The following is a 13,540-nucleotide window of genomic DNA, read 5'->3' on the forward strand; positions in this document are numbered from 1 at the left end:
TCATGTCTAAAGCGATTTTTTCTTCTGATCAAGAAAATGTGATTGTGAAAATGATGAGGCATGAAAGAGGTCAACATTGTTCAGACATTCTTAGAAAATTACTCCCGCCGTTCTATAATTCTTCTCGTGATTGTAGTTTAAATTTGAACTAAAACCACAACAAGAATTATGGAACAGAGGGGAGTACCTATGACACAGGATAGTCTGATGATATTTCCACATAATCAAAGGCTTCAGACTTTTTCGAGAAAATACTTACCAGAGAAAAGGTTCCAAATTAATCAAGACAATACTACTGTGCAAAAGGTAGGAGCCTTATTTCACGGGTTTTTACAGGAACTTTGCAGCAATTTTACAGAAACGAATGCACTAGAACTGGGATGTACCAGACTACCAGGTTAGCTTCGGAATTTTCCTCTGACTCGATGAGGCCATTACTTGTATGAGATACATGCACATTCACTTAACTTGACAAATTCAGCTTAGATTGGAAGACACAAGACTGACTCAAACATGCCACAGGTTGGCAAACCAACATCACTGTTTCAAAGACCAAAATTTAGAATTCACCATCTTGAATATCTGACAAGGGTGTAAGGAAGTTTTAAAGAGCAAACAATGACCGACATGATTCTCGCATTACAGTACAGTTGCGCATGGACATCACAGAGTTCTTCTGAACTGAAGAAGCTACAGAATCCAATTCATAGCATAGAAGGATCTTGGGAATCCAAGGAGGATGCACTTGATCAGGCTGCCATCAGCGCCAATGGTCTCCTGTGCCCCTGCTGCAGCATCTGGCGGAGCTGCTGGTACCCGCTGCGGTAGTGCTCAAGGGAGAAGCACAGCTGCCTGATTGCCTCGCGCTTCCCCTCAGCACTCTCAGAGATGGCAAGCTTCTGCTTCTCCACCAGTTCCTCGAGCTCAGAAACCCGGGCATGCAGTTCGGACAGGGATTTGTGCACGACGGCTGCATCAGCCGTCATCTGTTTCATCTTTTCATCACGTGATGTGATGTCAGTAAATAGAGTGACCAGCTTGTTATCAACTGTGGCTTTCTCGGATAACATCACTTCGATCTTGCTTGTAAGGTTGGCAAGGTCTTGATTCAGCCCACAGATTTGCTTCTCGTTGTTCATGGATTCTTCTGCCTTGTCAGCATAAGCTTGCCTAAGCTCTTCTTCCATGGATGCCAGCTTGCCTTCGAGAGAGGTATTGGCCTCTGATAGTGTTAAAACTTCAGCACTAAGAGCAGACTTCTCAAGCGAATGTTTGTCCAAAGACTCAGACACCACCTTCTCCAGCTCCTTGATACGGTCCTGAAGTACTGATTTCTCTTGTAAGGCTATTTCTAGCTCTGCTTCCAGGTTCATGATGGTTTCTGCTTTCTCCAGTGAAACTTCTTCTAATTCTGCTTTTGTATTCTTTATTACTTCTTGCAGCTTCATCATCTCGGAAGCTGAATAATCTAAGCTGCATGCTGCCTGTTCAAGCTCTTCAATGCGACACCCCAGCTGCAACTTCTCCTGTGACAATCTTGCTAGCTCACCTTCGTAATTTGTGATTACTGCCTGGAGCCTTCCAGTCTCAGCCTCAAGAGCAGATTTATCATGCAGATACTTTGCTGAAAGTTCTCTAAGCTCCTCCTTGCACTTGTCAACTTCAAGATCACGATGCGCCAATTCAATTTCAAACTGCTTAGCTGCTGAAGCCATTGCTTCCTTCAGCCCATCAGTCTCGTTTTTCAACAACAGCGCAGCTTCCAATGCTTCCTTCTCACTGTTGTTTTCTTCAAGATCCTTCTCAAGACAATTTTCGATTTCCACATTTGAAACCTGCAGTTTTTCGTCATGTTCAGACCCTTCTGAGCTAGCACCAAAATTTTGGGAATGCATGTTCTTTTCCTCTAAGGCGTCAAGTTTTCCTCTTGCTTCATGAAGCTCATCTTCAAGCTCAATAATTCTTTGGCTCAAGGCATAAAACATGCTGTTGCCATTTTCTTCTTTGGCATCATCAAGCTCTGACTCAGATTCTGAAGATGAAGACGACCCATCACTCCCCTTCTTGTCTTCCACGTCAGGCTCTGCGGATGGAGAGGGAGACCGTGTCTCAGAATCTGATTCAGAGATACCACCAGAGCCATGTGACTGCAGCGATGACGGGATATTTTTGCGCAATTCTCCAGTTACATTGTCATACCGCTCAGCAAGGGCACGATACATGCGGCAGAAATTCTTGATATGGGCAACAAGCACGGGCCGTTCTTGGTAATACACCTCAGCCTTTTCTGCAGGCGATTCACCTTCCTCCTCAACAAGTCCCAGCATCTCTGCCACTTGCGTCTCCATCTCTGTTCATTTAGAAGAATGGTTATGTTCAAAAAACAACTTAGAATGAGATTGGGGACCAGGATTGAAATGAAACAGTCAACAAACTATCCAATTCCAGTCCTGGGAATTTACAAGGCAAGTCATTGCCATGTAGGCGCCAAAAGAGAAAATGAATTACCTTGTAAGTTCTCAGAGAGCCACTTGGAGTTTTCTGGACTGATGTGGCTATCCCACCACCATGAGCGGGATTTCCTTGACTGTGTCACTTTTGATCCCTTCATCTTCAAAAGAATATAAGAAAACCCGCTCGGTTATGCAGACCTGATAATGATCCAAAAGGATATACAAGTGAGAATAAAGAACAAGGTACACACACATGAGGACATATAAAGTAGTAAAAATAACCTTGATTACAAATATACAACAAAGTTCTGTATGACCTTGCTGGCAAAACAAGCTCTGTAACTCAAAATCTCTAATTGAATGACTTGCCTGTGCATAGGAAAGACTGCACAAATACGCAATGATCTGACCAGCCAAGTAGCTCTTGCACACACACTATATAAAGGATCGTGGAAAACCATAACTTCTTCTCAGGTAAGCAGACCTTATATCCTACTGATGAGCACATGGCAGGAAGCGTAGACAGATAGGATGCTAAACCCCGGGGGACCAGGACTGCTGGAAGCCCATGACTGACAATGACAAGCTATATAAAGAAGGGTAACATGGAGTGGAAGACAGTGACATTTTTTTTGTAGAAAAAGGAAAACATCCCTACTTCAATCCGCGTGAATAGGTGCATGCTACCGGGGAAAAATAGCAATGGCATATCAGATAAATGTTTGGTATAAATGTAGAAACATTTGTGCAACAAATATCATTTTAAGATGAAGAATGCCAACATAAGCTAGAGCCGGTGTCCCCAATAACAGTATTACTCAGACCGCGGAAATCGCAAACGTAGGATGCACATTTGCATACTTGAGAAACAGACATACAGACAGACAGTGAAGTTGATGAGAAGTTGTATCATTCTTAGAATAAAAGGGCTGGGACTTGGGTATCAGATGTCCAACTGCAAAGGACACAGCAACTACAGCTATGTAGCCTGTTTGGTACGCCAGGCAACTCGATTCAATGAACTGGGGAGCAATTTTCAGTCAGACAGACAGGAAGAATGGACAAGAGACATTCTGCCCCACGTTGATCAACAATTTGGGGCTCAGGCAAGAATCCGCAAACGTGCAACCAAAAACGACATTATTCACGTAATAAGGCCGTCAGGAACACTGCTGAATGAACTCGACATTATTGAAGATCCGGTATCCACCAGAAGGCATGGCAGGGTCACACCTAGGTAGAGGACACACGAATGGCATCAAGAGCGCCGTCACCATCGGAACAGTACCGTTCAGCACAACAACGGATAAACTAACTTTCTATCCAGAATAATAAGCGTAACGCGCAACAAACCGAGCTAATTTGACTGAAGCGAAAATGAAATTCGACCGCTGTAGCAACGGGCGAAGGTAAAATTTGATGACCTCGTTGAATCTGACGAAACTGAATCCATGACATGGAAGTATGGGACGAGCGCCCGGAAACAGCACGGGCCACGGGTCGTTTGACGGGCAGAACCGATCGCATCGGAGCTAAAAAAGAGTTAATCCTACACAGGATCGATTGCATCTTCGCGGAGCAGGCACGTAAGGAAACAGTACGGATCGATCCCTCGCTGGGGGTCACGAGCAGGAGGAAGACGAAGAGAAACGGAAATTCCGCGGCGGTTGTACATCCTACAGGGATACAAACGCCGACGAATCACCAGCGCCGCCGCAGCGCCACTCCGCTCCGCCCCACGACAGAGAGGCAGAGCGCCACGGAAAGGCCAAACAAACAGCATCGCGCAGAGAAGGAAACACTAGATTGAGATCAGTAGGGCTGCAGGAGTTACCTAGGTTCGCCGGAGATCCGATCCGCGGCGCCGAGCCTGCGCAGCCCCCACTGGAGCAGCCGGGAGGAATGGAGGCAGTGGCTGGCTGGCTGGCAGGCAGGGAGAAAGAGGTTACGGAATTGTGGGGAGCGCTAAAGCCCAAAAAAGGTTAAACGCATCGGGAGGGAGCGTGGGGGTTTTCGGAGCCGAATTTACCGTCATGCCCCTGGACCGGACCGGACCGTCGGGGGGTTTCCAGTTCGAAATTATTACTCCGCTGGGCGGGCATCTCCAGCGGCGCGACGCTGAGCGAGACCGTTTGTGTCCGCCATGATCAAAAATGCGTCGTGCACCACCTCCAGTGGCGCGACGCAAAGTGACTGGGCCGTCCGCAGAGACGCAAACCTGGCCCAAATATGCGGCAGGTTTGCGTCTCGGCGGACGCTACGCGGACGCGCAAAGTGTCCGCTCGGTCCTCGCACGGGCCCGCCTGGCAGCGGCACAACAGCTTCGTCTTCGGCCATTACTTCCGGGCGGCGCGCTGCAGCCTTCGCAGGGCCGCGTTAATGGCGTGCCTCGGCTTCCGCGAGCGTGCGCAGCTAGTAGACGTTGCACTGGCAGGCCATTGAAGGCGATATGGCGTCGGAGCATTTTAAATGGACGCTGCCGGCGTCCATTTCGACGACCAAACCATTGCCAAATCCCACAGTATCCACCCCACCGACGCCATGGGAAAGAAATGCTGGCCGTTCCGCAAGACGAAGAACGACCAGGAGGCAAGCGGCTCGCGTTCGGCAAGAAAGGCAAGGGTCGGCGGTACGTCCGAGTTGAGCTCGCGCGGCGACTATGGGAGGAAAACCGGCATGTGCCATGGCCGGACGCGAACTTGCCGGGAGGGCGGTGCACGAACTCGCGCGCGCGTGCGGTCCCCCGTGCCGCGCGAGGGCCGAGAGCGGCGGGACGAGGTGCGCCGCCGCCGAGCGATCTTGCCGCCGGATCTGCGGGAGGATGAGGCGTACGCGCTGAACTCCTACAACTGGATTTCATTCGGGACGTGGGAGTTCGACGCGCGCCGCCGCGCTGGCTACCTCGGCGACGTCGACTTCTTCGAACGAGAGATCGCCGCAGAAGAAGAAGAGAACGACGAGGAGGACGCGGACGAGGACGTCGACATGGTCGACTACGACCACGACGACGGCGGGCCGGCGTGGGATCCGGAGACCCAGCCGCCGGACCTTTCCGAGGATGAGGCCATTGCCATGGCACTGGCCAACAGCGCGCAGGACGAGCTCAACGAGCTCGCTTTGTGGGACGGGCTCGCAATCCAGCTGCGGGAGTCAGCGCTCGCGCAGGGGAGGCCGGCGACTCCTCCGGCTACGCCGACGCGTTCCAACGACCGAGCTCCGCCTGCTGCTCCGGCGTGGGATCCCTGGCCACAGCCTCCTGCCCATGCGGCGGTACCTCCTCCACCGCCGGCGTACGAGCTTCCATGCCCGACGCCGGAGTTCATTAACCTCGTCAGCGAGGACGACCAGTAGGCAGCAGCAACTCCCGACGCAAACGGACGTCCGGACGATTTCGACCATTTCGGCCGACGCAAACGGACACGACGCGTCCGTTCCGACGTCCGAAATACGTCGCGCCGCTGGAGATGCCCTGAGCTGGAGACAAGGGCGGAGAGGGTAAAACTGCCCGGCAGGCACTGTGATTAACGTTCCTTGGATGAATGAATGATGGTGCTACTGTCGGCCTCTTGGGGGTGGGGCCCAGCGGCCGGCAGTGGAGCGTGTTCCCGGGGAAAGTGGCGGGACCCGCCGGAGTGGGGAAAGCCTCGGATCGCGCATGGCGGACGGCTGCCGGCGGCCGCAGCATCGGATCCCTGTGGGAGTGCCGTAGTTGAGCGTGTTTTCGTAGGCGACTGTCTTCTAGACGCACAATAATCAAGGGCTTTTGCTGCAGTAGAATTATTTTCTGCAGATGCAGTATAATTTTTAAATAATCATTTGGAGTTTCGATCAAAACTTGTCTAATTTTCGCGTGGCAGGGGAAGCAGACAAAAACATGGTTTTAGGGATGTGGAGAGTTTTATTTGATCTGTAGCGCCAAAAAAACTTCATATGATTATTTTTTTTCCAAAAATCCACCCTAGAAGGTGTACCAATCGCATACAAGAGGGGCTATGATGGCCGATACAACGCCACGAATGGATGCAAGTCCACTCGGCGCCACGGAAGGCTACAGCTAAACACAACACCACACGATGCTCGGCTTACAACGCCAACCCCAAGGCACGCAACAATGAAGGCTTGCCTTGCACCGTCACCCACCAAGAATGGCGAGGAGCACGCCACAAAGCCCCAGAACCGCGTCACGCCCAAAGATGGAGTCCTCGATAGAACAACAACACAGACACACCGAATCAGCGTACTATACACTCATAATGACCTAGAGGAAGTCGGCGAGTGGACATCATGACACGGCCAGTCAAGAGGAAGTCATCAACTAAGAAGCACCACCCATGGAGTACATTGTGCCCCGAAGACCCATGCTCCAAGCAGCTGCCAACATCCACACCACCATCCGCAATTACAGGGACTCCACGAGCAACCAAGACGACACCATCAAGAAGGAAGCGACGTCGTGTGGTGTCATCGCCCGATCTGGCAACCGGACCTAGGGTTTCCCCCGGTGCTCGGGTGAGGAAGACGAATCAGGGCCGCAACGACGCCTCCAAGGAGGAAGATGACACCTGCATGCATCGTCGTCGTCCGCATAAAGCAGGGATTTCTCCCGGCCCGATCGTCGACCCCAATGTCCCGTTGAACAGCAGAGATGGGCACAACAGATGACCACACCACCGTAGAGAGCCAAGACTGAGAAGGAGCTTACCACCACCCACCAAGACCACCACCGGACGTGACTGGATGGCGGGATCCAGACTGCCTCCGTCAGGCCGACAACCTCCACCGCGCCTTCCTACAGCCACCACCACAGCGTTGGCCCACAGAGTCCCAGATGTGATGAGCGGGCCCGAAGCTCCAGGAAGCATCTGCAGGGACACCACCATCGAGAGTGGAAGCACCCCCTCAGCAGCCGACCAACCGCGCACGCCGTCGGCAACATCCTCACGTGTCGCACCGAGAACGTTGGTTGGCGTGGTCTCCATCCACCGCCGCCGCCACGGGCCACTGCAGAGGAGAGCCGCCACCCACTATCGCCTCCATATGCGAGAGGACGCCCTTGGCGCAGCACGACGGCTGTCGCCATGCCAGGCTTCGCCGAGAAGCACCGCCGCCAAGGAAGGCTGCCACCCCGCACAGCCTGCCTCGCGTCGGGTAAGGGAAGTCCCTCCGCCGTCGGCATCACGCGAGATTTGCCCGACGACGCACGCCTACTGTGGCAGGGGAGGGGAGAAAGGGGGAGGGAGGTCGGGGAGGCCCTAGGCCGCCGCAGGGGAGGACCAGGAGCGGGGGCATGGCCAAACTTCATATGAATTAATATAGGCAATTGCATTAAAAAGATTCTTTTTTTTTCTTATGAAAACCCTCTGAATCAAGGATGATCTGGGAAACTTTTCCATTCAATGCTAGAAATTAAACAACCCATATGTAAAATGTACTAAGGGTTTGAATCCAAAGGCTGTATGCATCTTTTTGGTGCAGAGGTCGGTGCCTTAACCTCCTTTTCGGAAAAAAAAACTAAAGGTTTAAATCCTCCAATTATGAAGTGAAAATCATTCGAGCCAAAGAACACCTAAAAAGCTTGAACCACTTATAAAGCATTCATATGGAATTGCATCCTACTACTGATCATAATCAAGAAACCCTCACAAGATTAGGTTCCATGCAATGCTTGGTTTTGGAAAACTACCCCCCTCCCCCTCCCCCACAACGTTCCCAATTATATAATATTTTAGTAAAGAACCGATGGCTCCTTTGATTCATATGATTTGTGTAGGAATTATGTAGGATTTAGATCCTATGGTTTGTTTGATTCGTAGTAACATACCTTATAGGAAATAATCCTATAGGAATTTTATAGTGTAAATTATATAGGAAAAAAGAACACGAGGTCACACCTCACGAAAAAATTCTTTTGGTACAATAAAAAAAGAACTTATCTTTTATAGGATTCAATTAGGTATGACATCCTAATCCTATGATTTTCCTATTATTATATTTTTCCTATCCTATGAATCAAATGAGCCCTGAGGTAATATAATTGTATGCGCAAGATGGAGAGTTTTAACTTTGAACAAGCAGTAATCATAGAAATCAGTGCAAACAAAGATTAGAGACGATCCTGATTGACTTTCGTATAAAGCAATGCAAACAAAGTATAGAGGAGATGCTGATTGACTTCTGCTTGGTCCGAAGATATTCTTACATGCGACCCTGTCCCTCCACGTCAGAGAACTGGCTGAGTCGAAATGGAGCACAAAAAATACAGATCCTGCAAAAGCTAGAATCACATGCTTGAACCAATGTAGAAACACTGGTAGCGACGAAGCTTCATCGTTTGAACATCACATAAGATCTGGTGACCCGCTCTGTTTCGCCAGATAGTAGAAGACCGAGACCATAGAAAGTCAAATTGGGCACACAAACTCAGAGAGATCCTTCATATTTTCAAGAACATGTCACCACATATCTTTAGCGTCCGTGCTCCATTAATGGATTTGAATGGACAGATTTATATTCTTCAATTATCAGCAATGACAACCATGATGGGTCTGGAATCCTATGATTCCCGTGACATCAACAATAACAATTCTCACGGGATTGGGTCTCTGAAGATCCCATTAGCACTCGTAAAGAACTCCAGGCAGCCACCCACACTTGACACGTAGTAGCATTTAGGCAGGTCTAGACTTTCTCAATAGACACAGAACCACAACAAGACTAGCAAAACACTTTCCCTCGGCAGATGACAAACTCACAATACTAGCATTTTACAGCTCAGGTTCATCTTCAAAGTTTGACAAGCATGCATATGTGTCGGCGCAAAATTGTAAAACGTGGTCTTGGCGGGAAAGACACAGACACTGTACACCGGGAAACCATCATGGAGCACACACGACACACAAGCATATGACGGTACAGACAGACAAGCAATGTCGAGCTGTCTCGTTTCTAGTTCTGCAGCAGAGTTCAGCTGCCATCGCCAATAGCTTGTACTTTCTTTTCGAGCTCAGGTCTGTTGGCGCCGACAAGCTTGTCAATCTGCTGGCCGTTCTTGAGGAAGAAGAACGTCGGGGTTGCACGGATGTCCCATGTTGAGCTGAAATCCTGCAGAACATTGGAGGGAGAATTACTTAGGTGAGTCAATACTAGAAGCACCAGGGCGACATGCTTCGCAGGGTTATGCAGAAAGCATGTTAAGCATGGTCGGATGGACCTATTAGGAACACAAGACCACTTCAGCACACCCTGCATACATACGTAGTACATATAACGTTTTGCATATTTCTTCCAAACATGAAATGGCAAAATGCCTTAGAAATTGGGCTGAAAGGTTTGTTAGTCAACAGAGATGCGATCATTATTCACAGTTTACATGGTATTGGCTAATGGCAATTCAGTAGAAGTACAGAATGTGAAATAGAATATTCAGTGTTATGTCATCCTGTAGTGAAAAAATCAATATGGACAAAAGCTAGAACATTTTTTCTATGCTCCATCAGGTATACAAAATCTTGCTTCTATCACGTTTTATATAAATAAAGGTACCAGAGATATAGCGGCATTCTTGATTCAGAAAAAAGAAGTTAAAACTGCATATATTTCCAGGAGCTGCTGTTTTAAGTAAATGCAAGATTGGATTACCATTAGGTCATCAACGTCAATTGTCAAGAACATGAGTTGGGGATAAGTCTTTGACATCTCAGCATAAACAGGTGCAATGACACGGCATGGGCCACACCAGGAAGCGCTGAAATTCGCCACAACCTACAACAGAAACCAATGAGTATGACAGATGCAACTCCAGAAATGGAATGAAGAAACGTTAGTCATTGATTAACATATGCTGAGCCACTGAACTTTTCAGCCCAAAAAATTTGCCAGCGTAAATATTGGGCTTAAAGCGTACGACTGTTATGTTCTACCATAAAAATTTACTTCTACTCCTGTGTATTCTTCGGTTCAAATCGGAGAACAGTTCCTACTACAGGGAACCTCCTGCTACAGAATTCAAGCACATATACCCTAAACAGAATACCTGTCCATGATTTTAAGTGCACAAATAAGAAAATAAACACATTATAGCACATCCTGCCATCTACTTCAAATCATGGAGCCACTGGGTATTTTACGTAAACAGAATCACTACATTATCCGCTCCTAACAGCTGATCACTTTTCTTGCACAATTTCTGTGTGAGCATAGCAATGATATCGGCTTTGGTGTCTCGTAAAGGTTGCCACTTGATTTCTACATTCTCAAATAAAGTAGCGTGTGGAGACAGACTTCTTAAACCTATCCACACTTCATGCACGGTGTAAAGTGACAGACGTAAACACCAAGTAGTGCATACATCCAACGCTAAGAAGCAAGGATCTCTGTAACGAATTGCCATTTTGCTTACAATTTTCCCATCTTTGTTAGCTTCTGCAACCTTTTGGTCCCAGTCCTCTTTGGTTGTGATGACATGCACATTTCCACCTTTGAAATCAAGCTTATCTTCCACAATGCTACGGTCCTGACCAAAAGAAAATCACACTGAAACATCAGAAATCACTAGAACAGGAAGGAACTTGCTAAAGATCAGATATTCTTCCAGAAGGCTCACCTTGCCCACACAGCCTCCCATGGTGAAGACGAAACTAGGCACACCACCGAACGAAAGGCCCCCTTGAAGGCCCTGTAATGGTAAAAACATGTCATGGTCTATCACAAATAAGCTGTGTTTGCATAGAGAAAACTGCATAAAGAATGAATTTCAGTAAGGTACAACTAGATGTTTGAGCTAACAATTATCCAGTCCAGAGTACAACATAGCTTAGTCGCAATCAAACGGAATACTAGACCATCTATTTCGCCTATCCCAGTGTGGTCACAAGTAGAACACCTTGAGATGAGCCTACGAAACAGAATCGTCTACCAACCCCTTTCCAGCTTGAACGAATGCGAGATAATGCTAGCATACGGCTTCACAATTGTAATAGGCTACGGTAGCTGTGTCGGTGGGCATCTCTGGATGCTGTGGCGGGAATTTTTCCATTATATAGGATAGAAAGGATGAACCATGGACAATAATCCCATATAAACTAGTAGAAGCATACTAATTGGCCCCAAAAAGCCATCAAGAACCCAAATTTCGACTCTAGGGAGTCGAATAACCGAGGAGCTAGGACCATAAATTCCATCCTGTCCGCCCGCTGGCGGGTCAAGAATCCGTCCACGGGCTCAAGGACAAATCGAAGCCGACCGGATCCGCGAGTAGCCAAAGGAGGATTTACCTGAGATCGGAAGGGGTGATTTTGGCGCCAAGAGCCGGGGGAACACGGTAGGACGGGGAAGGAGGCGAAGACGATAAGCCTGGCGGATCTCCGGGCAATTAAGAGGTTCCTTAACTCGGGCTGGATTGATTGACGTAGAAGGCAAAGCTCTCCGGTGGTGGAGGGTCAGACGACCAGTGGTTGGTTGGGTCTCCTCTCCTGGTCGTAGGTTGCTCCTCGCCGCCGCCGCAGCGAGTGGTTCGATTGATTAATCGGAGGTGGAGGTGGTGGAGGATTTGTTTTCTTGTTTTGTATTGCTGCTGGGGGTCCCGTGGATGAGGACGGAGAGGGTGGAAGGGAAGGGAAGCGACGTGGAATATTCTGCGGCCGTGCTATGCCCGGCTGGTGTTTCTGGAGGCGACGACGAGGACGACGACGGCGACGGCGACGGCGACGGCGACGGCCCGGTGGGATTGGATGGAGTCCGATCGGGCGGCCGGCGTGCGTGCGTGAGCGAGCCCGTGGATTAACCGCGTCGGCGTCGCACCACCTGGCTCGGCCGGCGCCGCTGGTGTTCGCGTGCGCCTGCGGAAAATGGCTTTTTTGTCTGTGGAAAATGGGTTCTTTTGCCTTGGTGGAAGATTGGCGACGTGGAACCTCTTTGTGTTGGTTTGGTCTGGTCCGGTCGTCTTGGCACGGAGACTGGAGAGTACCTGGCCCTGGCTGTAGGATTTTCTGCTGCCACGAGGTATAGGCTTCTCCACGGTACGACTCTATTTAGCAGAATAAAAACACCTTGTCTATTTTTCCCCAATCTATAATATTTATTCCTGAATTACATGTATCTAGACACATTTAACATATCTATTTACTCGTATTATACGATTGGAGGGAGTGGCTAATTTTGTACTCCCTCTGTTAATTATCCTAGATCATTGATTTGACCAACATAATATGAATTGTATAGCATAAAATTATATTATTGGAAAGTAAAATATCTGCATTTTCTAATGATATATATTTTATGATACATACCTCGTATTATTTTGATCAAACTTACAATCTAGGGATACGCGACAGCCTTATAATTCCTACCGAGGGGAGTAATCCGCATGTCATATTTTCTAACCGTCCGATCACTCATCTACCGGGGAAATACACGCTAGGGCGAAAGGAGGGCTGATCTCACATACATGTATCCTTGGTATTGATGCCTACCAATTTTTAGGGCAAAATATGTATGCACATGACCTTCACAAAAAAGAGAAATATGTAACTTGCATTGTAAAATTTTAGATTTGTCTTTTTTCCCAAGTTACACATTTTCGAAGTTAAGTTTGCAACTTAACACGCACATACACGCATACATCATCTACATGCAAAAAAAATTATTTCGTGTTTTTTCGATTTTATTTAATATATTTGTTTCGAATTTATTGTTTACGAGTACCCCTACCCAAAAAAAATAGGTCTTCAATCCACTGCCCTTGCCAGCATCCCGCATGCGGGTGTTGGTTTACCACGGGCCAGGTTGGTTTAGGTGTAGTTTGCCGGTCTTTTACCGACTCGATGGTACCTTGTTTTCTATTTTTCGCACCTATCGTCATTTTGTTCTCACTTGAGTGGTGACTCGATGCCACGGCGAGAGAGGGAGAGATGGAGAGAGGGATGGAGGGAGAGGGAATCATAGAGGAGAGCGTGGTCGTAGGGTGGTCACCGTTAGCCAGAACGGTACATATTGGATTGCTCTTCCCTCTTTCTGCATCATGCACTGGTTTTGTGTCGTGATTTGCTTTCTCAGCAAGCGTTCTCAACTCCACATCCTTCTATAATGGT

The 13,540-nt window shown here is 48.3% G+C and overlaps 2 protein-coding genes across 3 annotated transcripts; both read right to left on the minus strand.

The window, feature by feature from the left end:
- Window positions 1-255: 255 nt before the first annotated feature.
- Window positions 256-4,421, minus strand: LOC127292860 (protein NETWORKED 4B). 2 transcript variants are annotated; one of them, XM_051322373.1, is made up of 3 exons: window positions 4,288-4,421; window positions 2,509-2,651; window positions 256-2,350 (listed from the first exon to the last, which is right to left on the minus strand). In XM_051322373.1, the coding sequence occupies exons 2-3, from the start codon at window positions 2,609-2,611 to the stop codon at window positions 750-752; spliced, it is 1,704 nt and encodes a 567-aa protein (XP_051178333.1). In that variant the 5' UTR covers window positions 2,612-2,651; window positions 4,288-4,421; the 3' UTR covers window positions 256-749. The 2 variants fall into 2 exon arrangements, with proteins under 2 accessions (XP_051178333.1, XP_051178341.1); XM_051322381.2 differs by lacking the exon at window positions 4,288-4,421 and adding an exon at window positions 2,771-2,792.
- A 4,772-nt stretch (window positions 4,422-9,193) lies between these two features.
- On the minus strand, window positions 9,194-12,123 carry LOC127292874 (thioredoxin H4-2). Its single transcript, XM_051322392.2, has 5 exons — window positions 11,726-12,123; window positions 11,056-11,127; window positions 10,852-10,965; window positions 10,092-10,214; window positions 9,194-9,554 (listed from the first exon to the last, which is right to left on the minus strand). Exons 2-5 carry the CDS (start codon window positions 11,074-11,076, stop codon window positions 9,417-9,419), a joined length of 396 nt encoding a protein of 131 aa, XP_051178352.1. The 5' UTR covers window positions 11,077-11,127; window positions 11,726-12,123; the 3' UTR covers window positions 9,194-9,416.
- Between the last annotated feature and the right edge of the window lie 1,417 nt (window positions 12,124-13,540).

Source organism: Lolium perenne, chromosome 1 (assembly GCF_019359855.2).
Source record: "Lolium perenne isolate Kyuss_39 chromosome 1, Kyuss_2.0, whole genome shotgun sequence".
Taxonomy (NCBI): domain Eukaryota; kingdom Viridiplantae; phylum Streptophyta; class Magnoliopsida; order Poales; family Poaceae; genus Lolium; species Lolium perenne.

Coding starts and splice junctions, on each gene's coding strand:
- LOC127292860 (XM_051322373.1), bottom strand. CDS start 2,611: ATGAAGGGATCAAAAGTGACACAGTCAAGGAAATCCCGCTCATGGTGG. Junction 2,351..2,508: donor GCTCTCTGAGAACTTACAAG/GTAATTCATTTT, acceptor CTAAATGAACAG/AGATGGAGACGCAAGTGGCA.
- LOC127292874 (XM_051322392.2), bottom strand. CDS start 11,076: ATGGGAGGCTGTGTGGGCAAG. Junction 10,215..10,851: donor CTAACAAAGATGGGAAAATT/GTAAGCAAAATG, acceptor TTTCTGTTGTAG/GTTGTGGCGAATTTCAGCGC. Junction 9,555..10,091: donor TTGACGTTGATGACCTAATG/GTAATCCAATCT, acceptor AATGTTCTGCAG/GATTTCAGCTCAACATGGGA.